This window comes from Protomyctophum parallelum (assembly GCF_964188405.1).
Source record: "Protomyctophum parallelum genome assembly, chromosome: 5".
Lineage (NCBI taxonomy): Eukaryota > Metazoa > Chordata > Actinopteri > Myctophiformes > Myctophidae > Protomyctophum > Protomyctophum parallelum.
In genome coordinates, this window is record NC_139702.1 from 42,300,018 (window position 1) to 42,319,363 (window position 19,346).

General features: G+C 40.8%; 2 protein-coding genes across 2 annotated transcripts in view; both read left to right on the forward strand.

The window, feature by feature from the left end:
* Positions 1-12,999, forward strand: LOC310859345 (tetraspanin-5). The gene is made up of 10 exons (XM_083765828.1): positions 1-422; positions 2,051-2,101; positions 3,440-3,586; positions 6,268-6,438; positions 6,629-6,754; positions 8,123-8,170; positions 10,506-10,622; positions 10,734-10,795; positions 10,913-10,966; positions 11,066-12,999. Exons 1-9 carry the CDS (start codon positions 339-341, stop codon positions 10,923-10,925), a joined length of 819 nt encoding a protein of 272 aa, XP_083621954.1. The 5' UTR covers positions 1-338; the 3' UTR covers positions 10,926-10,966; positions 11,066-12,999.
* The window catches only part of mttp (microsomal triglyceride transfer protein), a gene marked incomplete at its 5' end in the record, with an annotated part of 17,904 nt that continues 10,633 nt past the window's right edge, over positions 12,076-19,346 (forward strand). Inside the window, 5 exons of the mRNA XM_083764492.1 lie at positions 12,076-12,080; positions 15,813-15,928; positions 16,426-16,452; positions 17,551-17,738; positions 17,914-18,057. Coding sequence (XP_083620618.1) covers positions 12,076-12,080; positions 15,813-15,928; positions 16,426-16,452; positions 17,551-17,738; positions 17,914-18,057 — 480 coding nt within the window. The remainder of the gene's footprint in view (positions 12,081-15,812; positions 15,929-16,425; positions 16,453-17,550; positions 17,739-17,913; positions 18,058-19,346) is intronic.

Consider the following 19,346-nt stretch of genomic DNA (forward strand, 5'->3'; position numbering starts at 1 on the left):
TGAAATAACAGCCATGTCTAGATCATGGACCAGATAGAAGCAGAAGACGAGCGGTTTTGATCTGGTTGGTTTCATGGGATTTATACTGTACCTTTTGCTCCGAGTTTTACACGACACACATGACAGAGCTTCCAAGTAGAATTACTGTAACGCGGGGGCATCAGCCATCAAGACCTTCGGCAATCGAGACGCAAGATGTGGTTTGTAATTAAAACGCTGAGCAATAATTGACGACGCATTTGTCGAACCATAAAGGCTGGATTTCCAGAACCAATCTGTCAAACAGGGACCACAGATGTAATTCTTTCTACTGCGGTTGACATTTGTAAATACAGACAATGATGTCAGGAAAGCATTTCAAGGCTCATGAAGTGAGCTGCTGCATCAAATATTTCATATTTGGATTCAATATAATATTCTGGGTAAGTAGCTTGCATCATATAGCCCCGTTGTCTGCGGTTTTGGGCCTGACATGTCCTAAACATAAATTATTTCACACATTTCCAAGGATTAACGGATAATCAATTATGGCTTTTCCCATTTTGATGTATGTTTTGTTTGTTTGATTTGTTAGCCTGCTGAAAACCAAAAGGGGGTTATGGCTGCCCTATTTGTAGAGTGTTATATGCAGAAATATGCAGACTGCCATTAGAAATTCAAGACATGCTTGCCTCATATTTTCCAATATGCTAGGTTTTCCCCCTACTTCTTTTCATGAGATTCATGTGATTACCGTACATCACTTAAACACTAAATAGTGTTTGGCAGGCTTAGTTCTGTCTTCTGTGCACTAGCTTCCTGTGTCACTCCCAAGCAAGCTTTCATTTATGTTTTTCTTTGTCAACAACATACTGTATACTAAAGACCAGGGCCCACACACAAACACACACACACACACACACACACACACACACACACACACACACACACACACACACACACACACACACACACACACACACACACACACACACGTCTCTCACACACACACACACACACACACACACACACACACACACACACACACACACACACACACACACACACACACACTGTGGTGTAGTGTAGCCTTTACTACTTTACTTTACATTACTACTTTATATGGCTTGTACTTGAAAGCCTTGTTCTGATTGTGCTCGCTCTTTCTTCAATATGGGTGAGAAGTGAACTGAGACGGAACTGAAGAACAAGAAGGCAAAGGTTATGCCTGTGGTGTTTGAGAAACAATATTCTATTCTATTCTATATCCTTCCATTAGATGTTGAAAATTAAAATCATATGACCATAGTCTGTATTGTAATCTGATAATACATACATGTATTAATTCCAATATTGTACAATAACCAGTGTATGGAGATTTGTGTTATCCTTGAGGCATATGGTCTATTGTTGATGTGTTGTCATGGAAACACCATCCACTGTTCGTCACCTCACCTGCTATACTGATCCAATAGAATAGATTAAACTCAACAGTATGGGAGCAATTAATTAACTTTTGCTTGAATGATATAGATAGGCAGAGCATGGCAGCGCTCTTACACTTGCTTATAACAAAATATGTTACAACACTGCTTGTTTGTAATTTTGACATACTGTAATTGATAATTATACTGAACTATAGCTTTGATGCGGGTATAAGCCATCTTGTGTATGCTATTCAGTATAAAAAGACAAACATCTCTCTCTCTATCTCTCTCTCTCTCTGTGTGTGTGTGTGTGTGTGTGTGTGTGTGTGTGTGTGTGTGTGTGTGTGTGTGTTTGCACCCTAGTAGGATCCCCCTGCTAATACTTCAGACCTGAAATGCTATTTATTTGCCAATAATATTGCCAGGAACGAACTATTGCTTCATTAACACATTCCTGCAATGTCTGTCCTGGCAAACGTACAGTTTTCTTGTTAGACCTCAGTAAATGAAGCACAGCTTGCATAGTCATTTTTGCATAGTTGTTGTGTTACACCTAGATTATAATGGAGAACATATGCTGCAACAATCAGTGTGAAATAATCTTCTGGTGTTTCTGTCACTCTCTCTTTCTCTTCCTCTCTCAGTTACTTGGAGTGGCATTCCTTGGCATTGGGTTGTGGGCATGGAGTGAAAAGGTGGGTTCATTCATACTGTATCACCACTATGTGTAAGTTGTCAGGTGGGATTTAACCCATTCATTCAAACCCCTTATGGTGTTTTAAGCATTATGTTATAGTTTAGCTATTGAAAATAGCAGATCTACAAGCTCATAGCGCGGCACAGAGAGCCACGCTATGAGCTTGTAGATCTGCTTGTAGATCAATTTCTTTGAATATATATTCTTTCAGAGCAAACGTTTTTAACTGAAATCTTTGCTTCTGGGGGGTCCCTGAAACAACATATGTTCAGTTGGGGGTCCAGCGGCCAAATACATATAATTTTTGGGGTCCTTGACATGAAATAGTTTGAGAACCACTGACATAGAAACATGGGTTTTTCAGAAAACTGTCAGGATTTAGAAGACATTCATTTGTAGAATCTGGTCTCAAGTGCAAATGTCATAGAACCTTTCATTCAAAAGGTCTTCAAACACAGAATAAAGTTGGGCACGTTATAACTGCAACATAGAAGGTCAGAGACAGAGTACATCCAGTCAACATAATACTCCTGTGGGAGTTTCTGAAGAGGGTCATTAAATTTAAGACTAGTGGTGTACGCCCATCCGTCTGCATGAGACGGGTGAAAAGAATATTCCTGGCCTTACTAAAACAGAAAGGAATGTCATGCTTTCCTGTGGGAAGCCCTTCTACAGTACACAATAGCTTCTATGACATCTCATGCATTTCACAGATTCATGTGTTCAGAGAGAAAGAGATACTGTACAGTAGATGGATGGATGCTGTGTCCCTGAGTTTTACTGCATTTCAGAAATGTACTAGTCTAACCACGATATCGTTGCTGTCGGGCAGAAACCTTGTCTTATATTTATGTGCAACCATGTCCATATTTCAACTTTGTATGTTTAATCATAAATTAATGCCCTATTTCATCGTACAATAGTTCCGCTCTCTCTGACAATGTTATGGGTTTCATAAATATTGAACCAATGAAATAGCTTGTGACTAAATAACAAATCCATTGCATCCATTGGAACACAGTTATCTTTTTTATTTTTTGCTGAAGAGTAACGGTTTTGGACAATGTTTCCACCCAAAGCAAAATTTGTACTAGTTGACGGGGGGGTCCCCGAGGCGTCGGCTTATAGGTCCGCCAATATTTCCCTCTACACCAAATCTCTTCGCCACATAATAAATGGTGAATGGTGCATTTATAATAGCGCTTTTATCCAAAGCGCTTTACGTAGAGTGTGCACATTTTCGTAGAGTTCAAATTACTGCACAAAGCATTGTAATTTCCCATCATCACCGACACACCACCAGTTAATCAGTCAAAACACATTTTTTCATCACTAGGGCGTGCTGTCCAACATCTCCTCCATCACAGACCTGGGGGGATTTGACCCTGTGTGGCTCTTCCTCGTGGTGGGGGGTGTCATGTTCATCCTGGGATTCGCTGGCTGCATCGGAGCGCTGCGAGAAAACTCTTTCCTGCTGAAGTTTGTAAGTTTAAAACGGCAATAACAATTTTGGCATTTGGCTAGGGCTGGGCTGGATTATCAAGATTATTTCAAGCCTTTGCCTCGACTACGATTCATGAACGGTTAGTATTACTTTTTTAATAGTGAAAATAGCAGATCTACAAGGTAACAATTTGTCATGGTGCAATGCATTGTGTGTGTAGACTGGCTATTTGCACTACTTTGTACTTCACATTGTACAGTGAAGTATAATGCATTAAGTGGTTATTCAGACTAATCAATTTAGTCAATTCCAAAAACATTCTTGATTTAAATAACCTGCTTCTCGATTAATCAATTAACCTACACGAGCAAGATGAAGTCGGTTATTGGTTCTAAATATCAGTTTTAATATATTTTAGGTTGGTTTTACGCCCAGCTCTACATTTAGCATACACTCTCATCCAGAGCGACTTACAAAGACAGTGTAAGATCGAGTCAACAAGAGTTCATGTTGGCAAGAATCGTGTTTGGCTGATGGCTGATTTTAACATATCGACTAAAATCCTGCTGTCGTCTACCGCCTACCGATCCCTGTTGCATTGGGTGGGTAGGAGTTGTTAGCAGCCTCTCTTTTTTCTTAAATGTGGCATTACTGGCATATATCCAAACAGCGCTTGTGCAGTTTTGTGACTTTTCTGTACAAAACTGAGCACCAAATCAGGCTAGTGCGAGATGGAAAGAGCACCACTTTGCCACACTCGACCAGGCTCTGCACAGTTGTCATCTTCAGCAAACTAGCAGTTGCAAACTTTAACACTGATTGAGTGATTCTTTATTTCACAGTATGTAGAATGGGTAAATTTCAAACGAAAGCACAAGTCAATACAAAAACTGTTACTGTGGATGACACCATGATCAAGCTCACACTTGTTTGCAACAGGGCGAGCTGAGTTGAGCGAGGAGGTGTGTGTGTGTGTGTGTGTGTGTGTGTGTGTGTACTACCCAATAATTAATTGTAACTTGGGGTCAGCTCATCTAGTATCATATCTATGAAAACCCTCTTGCCCATTCAAGCAACCAGAACGCAACCTTTTTCTACTTTCCCCAGTCAATTTGAAAACTGTCAATGGTTGCACACATTCCCGAATCTCATGTTCCCGAATCTCATGTTCTTTTAAGAGGGTAGAAGTGAGAGCAGTTGGAACAGCTCTCCTGAGTGTGGTCCGATTTATATTATGTGCATCGATTCACCCATCATTGTCTAAAATAAATAGCATACATAGGCCCTCATTTATCAATGTGTAAATTCTGCCTTAAACGTGGCATTTATCAAGTGATCCTATACAGCTGATCCCAGAACGCCCCAATTTGACAACAAACAACTGGAATACAACCAAACAAACGTGTGGAAATCCAATAAGAAAAGAGTTTCCCTCGCTGCCAGTCATGTCAGCGCACGCACAGCGCACCGCATCGCACACTGGAAAGAAACAGCAGTGTTTGGACGTGCGGAGAGTCAGTGCACGTTAGAGCAGTCATGTAGGCAATCCCCCGTGAGTCGGACTGCTGTAAGTGATGCCACGTTAATGAGAGATTGCCGGGAAAGGCAGTCATAATCAACATTTATGGAGTGATTGATTAAAACGAAAATGGTGGTGATTTACACCCATGTTTTGGTGTAAATCGCATTAATAAATGAGGGCCTTAGTGTTTCTGGACAAGCAAACATCATACTATATAAATCAAGTACATAGCATATCTGAACAGGTAACAAGAAAATACAAGGAAATGTGCTATAGGGCACGAGGTAGAGTTAAGAGAAGAGAAGAGACTGCGGCAGAAGATGGGGAGTGATTCTGCAGTCCTGACTGAGGGAAAGCAGTCTTTCTGCAGCCTGGGAGGCAGGAGGGGATAGAGTCTAGGTCATTTGGCAGGTTGGTCAGGGTACACTGGCGTAGGGATGGGAGGCACAGAGGACCTGTGTGAAGGAAGCAGTGGTGGGAAAAGTACTCAAATGTTTTACTTTTTTAATTATTTGCAGCTATTTTCAAATGGCCGAATAGGGCTGAAGTGGTTACTGTATGTTTTGTAATAATAATCAAAATCTACAAAGTAACTATAGTAACTCATGTTTTCAAATAAATGTAATGGAGTAAAAATTACGATATTTGCCTCTGAGATGTAGTGGAGTAGAAATAAAGGTACCGGCAATTGGGAATACTCAAGTAAAGTACAAATACCTCAAAATTGTACTTAAGTATAGTACTTAAATACATGTACTTATGACTTGTAAGGAAGGAAGTGGTGTACCTGCAAGGTTAGATCATATGCTGCAATTGCAGGATTACAATTTAGGCATTTAGCAGACGCTCTTAATCCAGAGCAAGGATTGCAGTGTTTGTTCCACTTGAAGCAGTTTAGGAGTAGGAGTGGATGGGTGACAGTTTGCACAGATAAAGCCATAATTGTAAACATAAGCCTGGTTCAGTTTGCTTGCTCAATCGCAAATCGGCTCCAATAATTGCAGGTATTCACTGTTGCATCTGAGCACTGCCCCATCACGGCCTCTCACCCGACTTCCTCAATCATATACTGTACTGTAAGAGTGCATTTTTACACTGGAGATCCAATCATTGTTTTTTAGATTTGAAGGTTCTCTTATATACAGCAGCACTAATGTTGTAGTGGAGAGAATAACAAGCTTTGCTGTATTTTTTTTAGTTCTCTGTGTTCCTGGGTATCATCTTCTTCCTGGAGCTGACTGCCGGAGTTTTGGCCTTCGTCTTCAAGGACTGGATCAAGGACCAGCTGAACTTCTTCATCAACAACAACATCCGGGCCTACCGAGATGACATTGACCTGCAGAACCTAATAGATTTCACCCAGGAATATGTGAGAGCAGTGCTTTTCTTCACACAGTCGTGAATTGACCTCATTCATTTTGACATTTATTGTACATTGGTCTGAAATCTGAACCCCAGGCTGTTCATACCAGTAGTAGGACTCAATAAGGACATATCTCATGCCAGGTCTTACTGTGGTCTTATGTGCCAGGTCTTACTGTGCCTTTTCGACTTTCTAGTGGGAGTGTTGTGGGGCCTTCGGAGCTGATGATTGGAATTTGAACATCTACTTCAACTGCACTGACACCAATCCAAGTCGAGAGAAATGTGGAGTGCCCTTTTCTTGCTGCACCAAAGATCCAGCGGTATGTACAGTAAAATATATCACAGAACAGACAACCGACTGCAGAAGGAGTGAGTGCATTCTCCGGCAACGGCATCAGCCGTGACGATGAGGGGAGGGGGGGGGGGCCTTAGCTGCCATGGCCCGGGGGATATGTATGGGGGCAGGGGGGGTGGGACACAGCTAAGACACTCGACTGCCGCTCGTTTCCGTGGCAGTGCAGTTGCGCCGTGCTTGCGGTTATGGTTAGATTTAGGGTTTAGGGTAGAGTGTCGGACTGATGCTGCCGAGAAACACTACCGCCTGTCGCGGGTGTTCCACGGCTGATGCCGTTGCCAGAAAATGCACTCGCTCTAGCTCACTGACTGAGAGTTATTGTGTGAAAGAGTTGAAGCTGCGATTCGGAATCTATTTTTTATTTTAACCAATCTGTATGGAAAAGTATGGAAATATAACGAGTATACGTAGTACTGCCTGAAGTATGGTCTCCAAGCTAGGAGACCGGCGTTCAAATCCGGGTAGGACATAGAATTTATGGTTGGTTAAAATGTCACTGTACTGGGTTAAAAACAAGAATGACTCGAGTCATAACTGCCAGGTTCCCTTCCCTTTTTTATTATTAATATTTATTTTTTTACTTTACTTATGTTTCTCTGTCACAACCTCCCGCCCGTTGTTTTCGTTAGTTTTCCGACGTTCTTTTGTTCGTTCACTCACTGCATTTGTTATGGCTTTCCTCTAGCTTCAGTTAGCTCATAACATTAGCTTTTGCTGCCACTCGCTCCATTCGTCCAACGTCACGTTGCATCGATCAATGTATGGTTTTTATGCCGTCAGATGGGCTTAGAGGCAGCCAATCATGAAAAGGTGTCTACTAAGGTCGTCTTTACGGTCGCTAGTAGAGAAGTAGCAAATATAGTCCAGGCGCTTTTCAAGCACCTGGCAAAAAAAGAACACTTACGGAAGTTGAAAGGGGAAGTATTTTGTGGGAGATAGCTTACTTATCTGTGTCCTCCAGAAACAACATCTCTCAGCACTCAACAGTCATGGCAGCATTCCAACAGGACCTCCACAACTCTGTGGTTATTCCTCTCAGATTCTGCCAGCTGAATGCTAATGCAAATGAATCTAAAGTAATGCCATATACGCCATATATGCTGCTGGTAGTCTATTGCCCCAATGTTTAGTTGAACACTATGCAGGATTTGTGTGAGGGAGGCAAGCAATGAATTGCTTGTGCAAATCCTAATTACACAGTTGGATCACTGTAAAACAAGCTGAATCATACAGTAATTTGCCATTTGCCTTTATGATATATTATGACTTCAGTCCAGTCTGACCCAAATGTGTTGACTACCATATGTGAAAACTCTCCCTCTTCTGTTCACAGGAGGATGTCATCAATACTCAGTGTGGATACGACATTCGAGCAAAACCTGTGAGTTGCATAGTTTACATTTTGTGTATTGCATAATGGGGCTGTACACATTATGAAGGAGGTTGAGCCCAACTTCTAAAACTAAACTTCCACCATAACAGAGCTGCAATTATCAATTATTTTCTTATTATTCTATTGATAATTTTTTCTACAAATTGAATAATTTATAAGCATAGAAAAAGCAAGTTTCTTTGATAACTAATCAAAGAAAGATTTCAATTATCATTATATATATATATATATATATATATATATATATATATATATATATATATATATATATATATATAAATTTTTTGGGGGGTATTTTTATAACCTGACGCTGCCAGATCCAAGAAGCTTGCTACACAAATTTGTTTCACAGCTTATTGGGATCTGGGATCTCGGAAGCAAATTCGATGACGGGGCTGTTCCTTTTTTTCAAGATACTTGGTAGATGATTGGATGGGACCGTCTGTCTATCACCGTGTGGGCGTGCAAACACAACCAATCATATTGACGTGTCTATATAGCTTCACATCCGGTTTCGCACATATCCCGCCCTTAGCTCACGCTGATTGGTTTGGTGTTAGCTCAACTCCCTGAGAGATCCCAGATGGTTGCTGTGTTGGGGAACATGGTTACCCAATACCGCCCCCATCTGGCAGAGTCAGGTTAGTATTTTTACCCCTTTTTCTCCCCAATTTAGTCATTATGCCAATTGTTTCCTCACCCTCATTTCTGTTGTCACTGCTGTTGTATCCCACTGACTCAGTGAGGAGCCCCCACCAGGAGGACATGGGCCTTTGTCATACTCCTCCCTGCTGACAGGTGCTGCCCCAGCCCGTAGGAATATGTACAGTGACAGTTCAGTCAGATAACTCACGAATAAATTTAACCAATATTTATTATAGAATGAGAATACAAGTGTGCATATAATATTTTATCTTGGCGTTCGGCTCTGCTACATTTTTCTCCTTGCTCTGCACAATTAAACACCATCATTAAACATTAAGAGCAGGGAGATAGATATACAATAACAACCCCCCCATGGGGAACAGAAATAACAGAGCCCTGGTGCTGGGGTGGCGGTTGGAGCAAACATCACAAAACAACAACCAGGAACCATATGCAGAAGGAAGGCAGGAAGAACCAGTCTAGGTGAGCTTAAATACCCTGTCCAATGGTCAGCTGACTGCCACATCAGTGAATGACATGTGGGTCGATCTTGCAAACACTGAATAGTAATGCAGCATATTAACCCCTCGAATATATACTATATGCACCCTTGAGCACAGCATGAAGCCGCTCGACTATATCTGACTGAACTAACTCCGCAAGCTACGTATCATAATATAATTTATCATTTTACCCGCCTGGCCTCCCTCCCCCAAACACATGCCAATTGTGGTCTTGCAGTGACCTTGTTGATCAGCAATTCTTAATTAAAACCATTAGTTCGAATTACTGTTCATGCCCATGTAACAGATAAAGCAAGGTACCTATGAGTTGTAATACAAGTGCAAATTGGAAAGATTAGGAGAAATGCTTTTATTACTTAAAATAGTGTCAAGCTAGCTTGTTTGGCTGCATGAGGTCATCAGGTACCCCACCCTATAGCCACAATATTGCTCATTCAGCCCTTTCCCACTCCACGGTTTTCAGAGTACACTGCTGCTTCTCCTTCAGTTCCATGGCCTTGGATTACTCATGCAGAAGCAATGTTTTGAAACCCCTCCCCCAACATTTGGCATTACTCCATAGTGGCTTAATGCAGCCCATGGGCCAGGGTCCACTGGTGGGCCGTGGCGTGAGGAGAATGCAAGTGGGACCCCGAATGACTGCCATAAAATAAATAAGGATGATAAAATAATGAAATGTGATAAAACCTTGACACCAATAAATAGGAATTTAAAGTATACTACGTCATTAGTTTCAGTGATCCAAGCCGCAACACAATCAATTGATTGATAAAATGACAATTAAACATAATCTGAAACGCGGCCCAACCATCTCACCACTTCTCGGCAGCCCAAAAGTGGCCCTGATTCAGAAACTTTAAAAGAAGCGCTACGTTTGACTTTGACTATGTTGACTTTAAAATAAAGAGAAACACGTACACTAGACTAGAGTATGTGACTTTTTTGTTTTGTTTCAAAGATTCCGAGCTTGGAAACAATGATCCAACTGTATTACAGCATCTGGGTAACATCAAAGAGGGCCAGGAATACTTTATATAAAGCTGCAATCTGAGAATTTAAGTATTTCATTTTAAATGGACTATAATGCATACCAAACTGGGGGGACTTTAAAAAAAACAGTTTGAGAATTACTGCTTTATGTTGTGTGTCGTTAGGATTCTGAGCAGAGGACGTTCATCTACATCAAAGGGTGTGTCCCTCAGTTTGAGAAGTGGCTCCAAGACAACCTCACGGTGGTGGCAGGCATCTTTATTGGGATTGCATTATTACAGGTTAGCACCTTTTCAGGAATCTCATGTCTCTCGACATTTATATTAACGAGTATGCTATGCCTTTTCTATTATAACATCTGGGTTTGCATTCCCTTTCTTTTTCGGTTTCAGATTTTTGGAATCTGTTTAGCACAGAATCTAGTGAGTGACATTGAAGCAGTGAGAGAGAGCTGGTAAGCGTCAATCACTTATATATTAAAAATATCAAGTATAGTAGTAAATTAAGTATAACTGTAAATGTCATTGTGTATCTTTTTGATAATACATCTATTTTCTCATGTCTCATACAGTTTGTTTACCTAAGTCTTCTAGCATCATCTCAACAATCAAGAAGGAAGTGCTATGTAAGCTGTGTTATTATGTCTAACAATTATCATTACAAGTGTTAATATTGACTGGTTTCTACAGTGGATTATTTATGCACAAATTCCCTTAATTTACAGGTCTCTTCAGTTTGGATGCAGCCATGGAAGTGGGATAAATTAAATGTCTTACATGAGATGTCCTGTACGAGTACAGTTCTGGGGGTTATTTGTGGTCTAATTTTGCATCATGTGCAAATTCAGAGAAGTCATGAAGTTCCCTTAGAACCATATTGAATAATATTGATGCTGTACAAAATCATTGCACATAAGCATCAGGTCTTAAGGCATAAGTTGGCCAATAAAGGATGTTAGCAAAACAGTTAACACAATACTACATCTTATCTCTGAGGATGTTTTAGTCAAGAATAGGCCATTGCTCCCCCCCCCCCCCCCCCCCCCACAATTGCAGTTTTTAACACTGCATGTAAGGCTCTTGTACCAGGTGAAGCGGTTCTGGAAATGCACTGCATGCCTATTGTCTGTTGATAGGACATTGGCTCTCTTAACTGTATTTCATTAATGTTACTGTAAGTATTTATAATATTTGTAAGATAGCATCTACAGTACAGAGTGAATTGGCTGGTTAGCACTTTGTGGAATGTTTAATGGAACTTACATGCAGAGAAATGGTATTAGACCTCTATCCATTTTCACTGTATTTGAACACATAAGTATTGGGAAATTTAGGGGAGGCTCTCATTCTTAATTTGTAGTATTTTAGCAGTGTTTTGTGTCACAGAAACCGATGTACATGTAACATGTAATTAAAAGGGGGAACAATAGACACAGCTAGGTAGGCATTGACGTACCTCTAGGTTTTCTGAATTAAGAGGGATAATTGAAATAGAAAAAGTCTCTATACTGTATAAATAAGACAGATTTAAGAAAAAGCAAGGTTTGACTTTGAACCTCCCCATTCTCTCTCAGAAGGATATGCAGTTACAGCCTTATAACTTGTCTAGCAAGGTCATATAGCAAAGATAATTTGAGTAGCTAGCAACATTGTTTGGCACAAGGTGCATTATCTGAGACAATGGCCACTAGAGGTGGCCCTTTCCTGAACGCTTACAGATGGGATCTGTTAATCCATGAGGTACAGGTTTTTTGTTTGTTTGTTTTTTAGATTAGATTTTTATCGCGTTCTAAAGCAGCTAAAAAAATAATATGCTTTTTTGCATGTGGTGTGCCGCTTTTTGCACATTATTTCATTTTATCGTCATTTTGTTCATTCATATTTCTTTTATGTATTTTGAAAGTCTATGTACATTTGCTTGATGAAGTCTGCCTACATTAAGATTTGAACTGAAGTGTAATGTAGTTATTAAGCTTATGTCCAAGGCTGATGATTGTATTCCCCTATAGGTGGTATACCTCAACATAGACATACATTTCCAACATACAGTAGGATTGAATACAGAGCAGAAAGAGTCTCGCACCAGCGTTTTCTTTGAAATACAAATTGACATGTACTTTTTATTTCTGATGACATTGTTGGTTTTGTATCGCTTCCAGTTTGAGAACTCCTCAAATAATGCACTGTAAATATAATTGTATTTTGTATTCAATACCTTTAAATGGATTAAGACATTTTGCTCAGTTAAAAAAGGCTCTATGGCTCAGCTCTGTGCTACAGTTGGTGTTCGTATGGAAAGAGACCATGTGGAACAGCACCAAAAAATGTTTCTATTGCAATGAAACCTGCTGCAGCATTGCAAGCACAGCAATCCTTTACCTTTTCTGTATGGTGAAAATCTTCACTAAATAGTCTTGCCATTGGTTTTGAACAGGTACCACAGCCAGGTCAGATCTGGTGTCAGCTATCTTTTTTTCACTAAAACCTTGATTAAATTGTCTGTATTTATGGATCACATTCATTATAAATGTGCCATACCCGTGATTACGCCATACTTGTGATTATAAAATGTACTGTACTTTAATTTGTGTTACTAATTCATGTAAATAACTGGATATTGAAAAGTTGTAAATATGTCTGAATAAATGTTTCTTTGTAATTAGGCGTGTCTTATTGAATTTTCCGAGTTGGAGTTGGCTAGACCTCACTCTCGCAGTAACTACTAACTTATTGAATATTCATATAATTTGTTATTGATGAATCTGATCATAAGAACTCAAATTCAAAGAAGTGTTACTGAATTTGTAAATGGCTAATTGTACAGAGCACATTGCATAGATGTATCTTCTAAATGCATTGTGCTGGTTGAGGACTTGCGATGGGGAAAAACAGTGATGAAAGTACATTGACTTAAGTACAATTTTGAGGTATTTGTACTTTACTTGAGTATGTCAAATTTTTGGTACTTTTACTTCTACTGCACTATACATTTCACAGTCAAATATTGTACTTTTACTCCACTACATGTTTTGTAACCTTTAGTTACTAGTTACTTGTAGACTTTGATTATTACCAGTAAGACGCCCTGGGGGCGAGAAGCGAGGTCGCACAAGGTCGCGTGCACGCCTCCACCTGGGTGACGGCAGACTGCTGGGCGAGCGCTGGCAATTTAGCATGACTATCAGCTCCACATATGGAAATCCATATGTTGTACCAACTTGGTTCATTTGCAAGTGTGACTCGTGTCGCGGCAACCACACTGGTTAATCATGAGACTGTCACAATATTGCCATTCCCATATATGGGCTTAATATTGATGACATCAGGGATCTCCATACAGTATAGGCATAACAGGGATTGTATTAGGATTAGGGCATCCCGTTCCGCTGGCGTTCCCTGGCCAGACGGTGGCGCCGATCGTCGGCAGTCCTCCGTGAGAGTGTGGAGGTTGCGCTGCTGGGGCAGTTCGGCGCGTGCACGCATCCGCCTGGGTGACGGAAGACTGCTGGGCGAGTGCTGTCGCTTTGGCATGGGATCAACTTTGACCAAAACATGCACAATGAAAAACAGGTATGGCCAGGCTTCATCGCCATGGCCAGGGTTCATTTGGCCATATATAGTGTGTCTTGAGTGTGAACCTGCGACACACTCTCAGGCTGGATTAGCAGCATAGGTCTCCTTCAAACTCCTTCAAAACCGCTCTCAAAGGGCACCTACGGACGGCTGCAATTCGAAACTGGCCCCTTTTTCCGCTCACTGTATATGTTTTTTTCCCTTCTTACCCCCTCTATGATGATTTCTTGTTTTTGGCTATATAGAAGTGTATATTTGTACGTCTCTAAATGTTATGATGAATTAAACAAGGTGGACCCCTCTTGTAAACAAGTGTAATGCTTTATTTGGTCGTCCACTCACAGTTGACAGTTTTTGTATTGAGTTGTGCTTGAAATGTACTGTAATTCTGCAAACTCAATCAATCAAAGGTGCCTGGACAGTCCAGGCCCAGGGTATGGTTGCAACTGGAAAACATGGCACGATCAGGTTATTTTTGCAGCAGCAATAAAGATTAAAAAAAGTAATTTAAGGTGCAGTTGCATAATCACAGCATAAGAAAAGGGGAGGAAACTCTGTTCCACTCCTTTTACGATCATGGTTGAGGTATAAATAACCTAGACAATTCTATGAGCTTGTGACAGAAGTGAAAGTGTAAAAGAACAGGAAGTGGGTTTTACTTGCCACTATCGTCGTGTTGTCACAAATTAAAATGTAATTACCATGTATAAATGTCGTGCTGGTTATGTCTGTGTTTATTTATCGGTATACCTGTATATTTACTCTCTTTCAAAGGAGAGCATTCCTTGGAGCTGTTGATGATAGTACTACAGGAGCTCATAGAATGTTCTTACAATACCAAGCCATATAGCCTACTGTAAAAGTGAACAAAAAAAGGCCTTAAGATGATTCAATTGGCCAGACAAAGAGGTTATTGGTAGCCTATATCTGTTTATCCCTCAAAATCATGAAGGCTGATTTGACCTTTGAAAACAAAGATAAGGTCTGCACATTGGATGATGCTCCAAAGCTTAAAAATATAGTACACCGTGGACGTGACATTTGATCCTCGAAACGTCACGTCCATGGTGTACCATTTAATACACTTTTAAAGATTTGGAGCATCATCCAGTCACTGTGCGGTTCTTATCTTTCTTTTGTATTATTCTAACCTCTGAATCACCTTCTCAGTGAGTGGATGTGCATGCTTTATTGTGCTTCTCTGTTATTTGACCTTTGAGACATGAATAAGTCAATGTGTCCCAAAAAAGAAAAGAAAAAAATAAATAATAATAGTTACTACTTACTGCACTTTGGCTTTGTAGGGAAGTACACTGAAGACTGATTAAAAATGATAAGACATACAGTGAGTATTGTCACGTGCCATCCAATCATTACGACTTGTTCAGTGCAATGAGTACACAATCCTAATCTCATTCATCCACATAGGCCCTAGTAAAATGTGGATATAGGCCTCTGACTACATTAAAGCATATCAATTCTAAAACCAAAATAGCCCAGCCCTAGGCAAGATTATTTGAGAGATAAAGCTGGATCAAACATGACATGGAGTAAAAAAGATGTGTGCTCTAGTGCTGATGGGGTTACTGCCCCAAATTGTCTGACCCTCATGTTTCATCATCATGATCAATTACAGCTCAAAAGGTCTAGTAGGCCTACATTGTTATGTCATTGTCGGTCATCAGTATGTATTTGTAACCCCGTAACCGGGCTATTTGGGGGGGAAACAGCTAGCATGCAGCAGTTTATACGCCGATTTAACAGTCCTGGCTCTAACGTCAATGATAATTTATTTATTGGGGCGACCTATTTAGTGGAGGTTGCACGTTTCACAGTAATTTGATGCCGGCTTCCGCTCCTTACCGACACGACCAGACCGACAGCCCCTTTTCCTTCTAGTTACCGGTATTCACGAAGTGAGAGCCACAATGTAGCGTCTGTTTATTCATCCTCCTCGTCCCCGAGTCTCAGGAAATTAGGTGAAAGGTTTCTAGATGGCGACGGCTCTTTATACGGTAGGCTAACTAATAAATTGATACCGGTAATCAAATCCAATCAATGTCAATTCAGATACGCCTATTATTGTACGGGAATGACAAACGTTAGCGATGTCATTTGTTTTATTTTCTAAAAATAAAACTTTAGCTCGTGAAAAAAGTTCAACGTTTCATGCAAATTCGCACTTGTCATTTTGATGAATCAATCACTGAGATTAGATTAAATTGATTAGTCCATGTTGCAGTACCGGAGACATGACTGCCCCCATAGCGCATCATGTTACATCTCTCAATTGTAGTAGATGGTCATCTCTACTAAGTTAATGATTTGCTGTTTATTTCGTACTTAGTACTTGAGCGTGGAGTTTGGAGTCTGCCCTCCCCTCAGATAAAACATAATTGTAGTATCTTCAACGTGCCTGGCCTTTCCTTCTGACTGACTCTCACCAGTTTGATTCAACTGGTTACAAAGACAGCACACATTATGTTAGCCCTTGTTTTGTTTTTTCTTATAGCATCCTCCTGCTTGGATTCAGTTAAAGGTGAGTGTTTTCATTTGTAGATTTTCTGAAACATTGATGGTGTTGTTTTTAGACAATGTTCCAACAGAGAATGAAGTAGGCCTGTTCATTAAATTAACCTTCAAGACATATGCCTACCATAGTGTACAGATCTGTAACATAGATAGATACACAATGCATTCATAGTAAAGGCAAATTGTAGGCCAATTGATTGATATCACAACTGGTCAGCAGACAGAATGAATGAGAAACTTACCATCATCAATATCAAGACTAATGTGGAATTGCTCCACTTCATGAAACATTACAGGATTGGTAGAACATTTCGTTTTTATTGATGCAGCTGCATACAATAGCCGGGAAGCACCCTATGATCCTGTAGCCTACTGAAAAAGTGGAAATCACCTGGAGTGATGTCATAGTTCCCCATTCATTCTCAGTATAACTTCAGAAACTGTTGTTTGATGACATCACAAGTTAAGTCTTGTTTACTGGATGAAAAGAGTCTTTCTCAGGTAAAGAGAATGAATGCAATAACAAGTATTCTATTTAAAGGTGGTTGGTTTGCTTTGACAGTGTAACTTGCGTTTACAGTGGCTACATCTCTCAGTGACTGGTGATGCAATAAAAAATGGACACGTCAGTCTGTCTTTGCCTGTGTCCTAATGTCACAGCTAACATACTACACTGTGTGGTAAAGAGATTGTATCTGGTCTCGGCTGAAACACACCTAGTTAAATGACCGTTGATTGTGGCCTAGTGAACTTGCCACGATTCATATGGGACATCAACAGGACACTAAAAGAAAGTAAAACCAACTGTTAGGTTAAATTCTCCCTATAAAGAATTAACTGTTTTTGAAGTGAGGCCCAGACAGCATTCTAAAGATGATGAGGCTAAAAGTCACATTGTACTGCATACAATGATGTAACACAGCAAATTTCTTAATTTAAACTGGGAAAATAGACTTGTTTCCATAAGTTTATTTTCAGGTTTCAATGTGAATAGCTGTTTTGTAACCTGAACATATTGAGTCACTTGGACTAGCTAACATTTCCACACATCTGTGTATTCTGTGATCTGTAATGTTTTTTTTTCTCTCTCTCTCTGTTGCTTCAGGTGCTGGCGTTGGACCCAGATTGAACAATGACCAGCTGTACAAATTCGCCTATACAACTGAGGTCCTGGTCGACAAGGCCAAAGGGTCAAAAGGGGGGAGTTCTGGCTATAGGGTTTCAAGTGATGTGGACGTTAACCTGGTTTGGAGAGCTCCAGATAGCGAGGATGACCAGCTCATTCAAGTGGCGGTATGTGAGCATAACTACACATTCTAGTGGTGTGACGTTATGAATATTCAGCCATGTACAGTACTGAGTAGGAACATTTCTAAAAGTGTAAATCTTCTGCAAACTTACCATGAAAGGATAGATAGGTGTACACATTCATTCATCATTTGACATGCCTCCTCCCTCTCAACAACAGATCTCTAATGTGAGGATTGATAATGTAGCCCATCAATCAGAGGAAAAGAACATCCTCCATGGCTCCACGACAGAAAGCCTCTTGGGGAACACCAGACTAGAAGCTCTAGTGAAGCCTTTTATGGTGCACCTAAGAAATGGAAAGGTAAGCCCAAAGACTTTCTTTATTTTGTTGTTGGAGAAGCTAAAGGACATCTACCATAATGTAACACTGAAGTGAAAAGATGGAGGTAAAACCACCACAGAGCCCTGAGTGGGGTGGGATGGCAGTCTGCAGTGTCCATGGGTGGGAAGCCGGTAGGTAGGGGACCATAGACATAGAAAGGTGTAGCCGCCTCCTTTGGCTCTGGGGTGTGTGTATCTCGAGTGCCATCTTACAGGGAAGGAAGCTACGGAAGCTTCCGCATGTGCCACAGAGTGGCCGTTCGGTAGGCCAATCAGAGGCAGCAGGTGGGGGGCAAGTCTTAGTCAGCCTGCCTTCCGCACTTCCGTTTGACTTCCGCCTGTGCTTCCAAGTTCCATGGGATACAGGTCGCTCCAATGAATTGCAGTGGCCAATGAGGTATCTGGCCTTTTATATCTGTGTGTGGGACTGCATTAGTGACACCTACTGGTTGTTTGGGGCACCTGTTCAACAGATAGTGTGAACCTTGGCACTTTGTGCTTCTCTCAGGGGAAACTCCTCACTATCAGGTGAAAAATGCTGACTGGTGGCTCCTCCATGTGTAACAGAGGAGGGCTGTGGTTGTCTACTGCCTTCACAGGCCAACAGCAGGGGTTGGCAGCGAGTGACAGGGACTGCATGCAGTACACACGTGGAGGGAATTGGCAGTGCCTATATTGGGGAGAAAATGAAAGGGAAAAACAAGTAGTTAAAAAACCAACAACAGGCCCAGGCCGTAGCGTAACGGTCTGGGCACCGGACTGGTGATCCAGTCGCGGTGTGCCGCGGGTTCGACTCCCGGACCCGACACGGCCTTTACCGCATGTCATCCCCCCATCTCTCTCCCGTTTCCTGTCAGCCTACTTTCTGTCCCTTAAAAAATCAATAAAAAGGCGTAAGCCGCAAAAAAATATCTTAAAAAAAAACAACAACAATCAAGTGAAACAAAGTTTTAACTTGTAAACACATTTTACATACTTTGTATAACTATACACTTGACATTGACAGACTCTGTCTCCAAATCCATATTTCTGTTGACATTTATTGTCAAATGTTTCGTTATCAGTACATGTTGCAAAACCCAAGGCCACTGGTGGCAAACATAACCATTATGTATCTCTAAAGGGAATTGGTTCTCAACAAAACAAAGAAGCAACAGTTTCAGATGTGATCTAGACCTCATTATAATCTTGTTAAATTTAGTTTGTTTGTCTGTAGATCATCAATCGATCGATACCAGACAGATCTGTGTAGTATACGGTATATCTCTG

Excerpts from the sequence above, each read along its gene's own strand:
- LOC310859345 (XM_083765828.1), top strand. The coding sequence starts at position 339 with ATGATGTCAGGAAAGCATTTCAAGGCTCATGAAGTGAGCTGCTGCATC. Across the intron at positions 6,439-6,628 it reads TAGATTTCACCCAGGAATAT|TGGGAGTGTTGTGGGGCCTT; the intron begins GTGAGAGCAGTG and ends TCGACTTTCTAG. Across the intron at positions 10,623-10,733 it reads TTGGGATTGCATTATTACAG|ATTTTTGGAATCTGTTTAGC; the intron begins GTTAGCACCTTT and ends TTTCGGTTTCAG.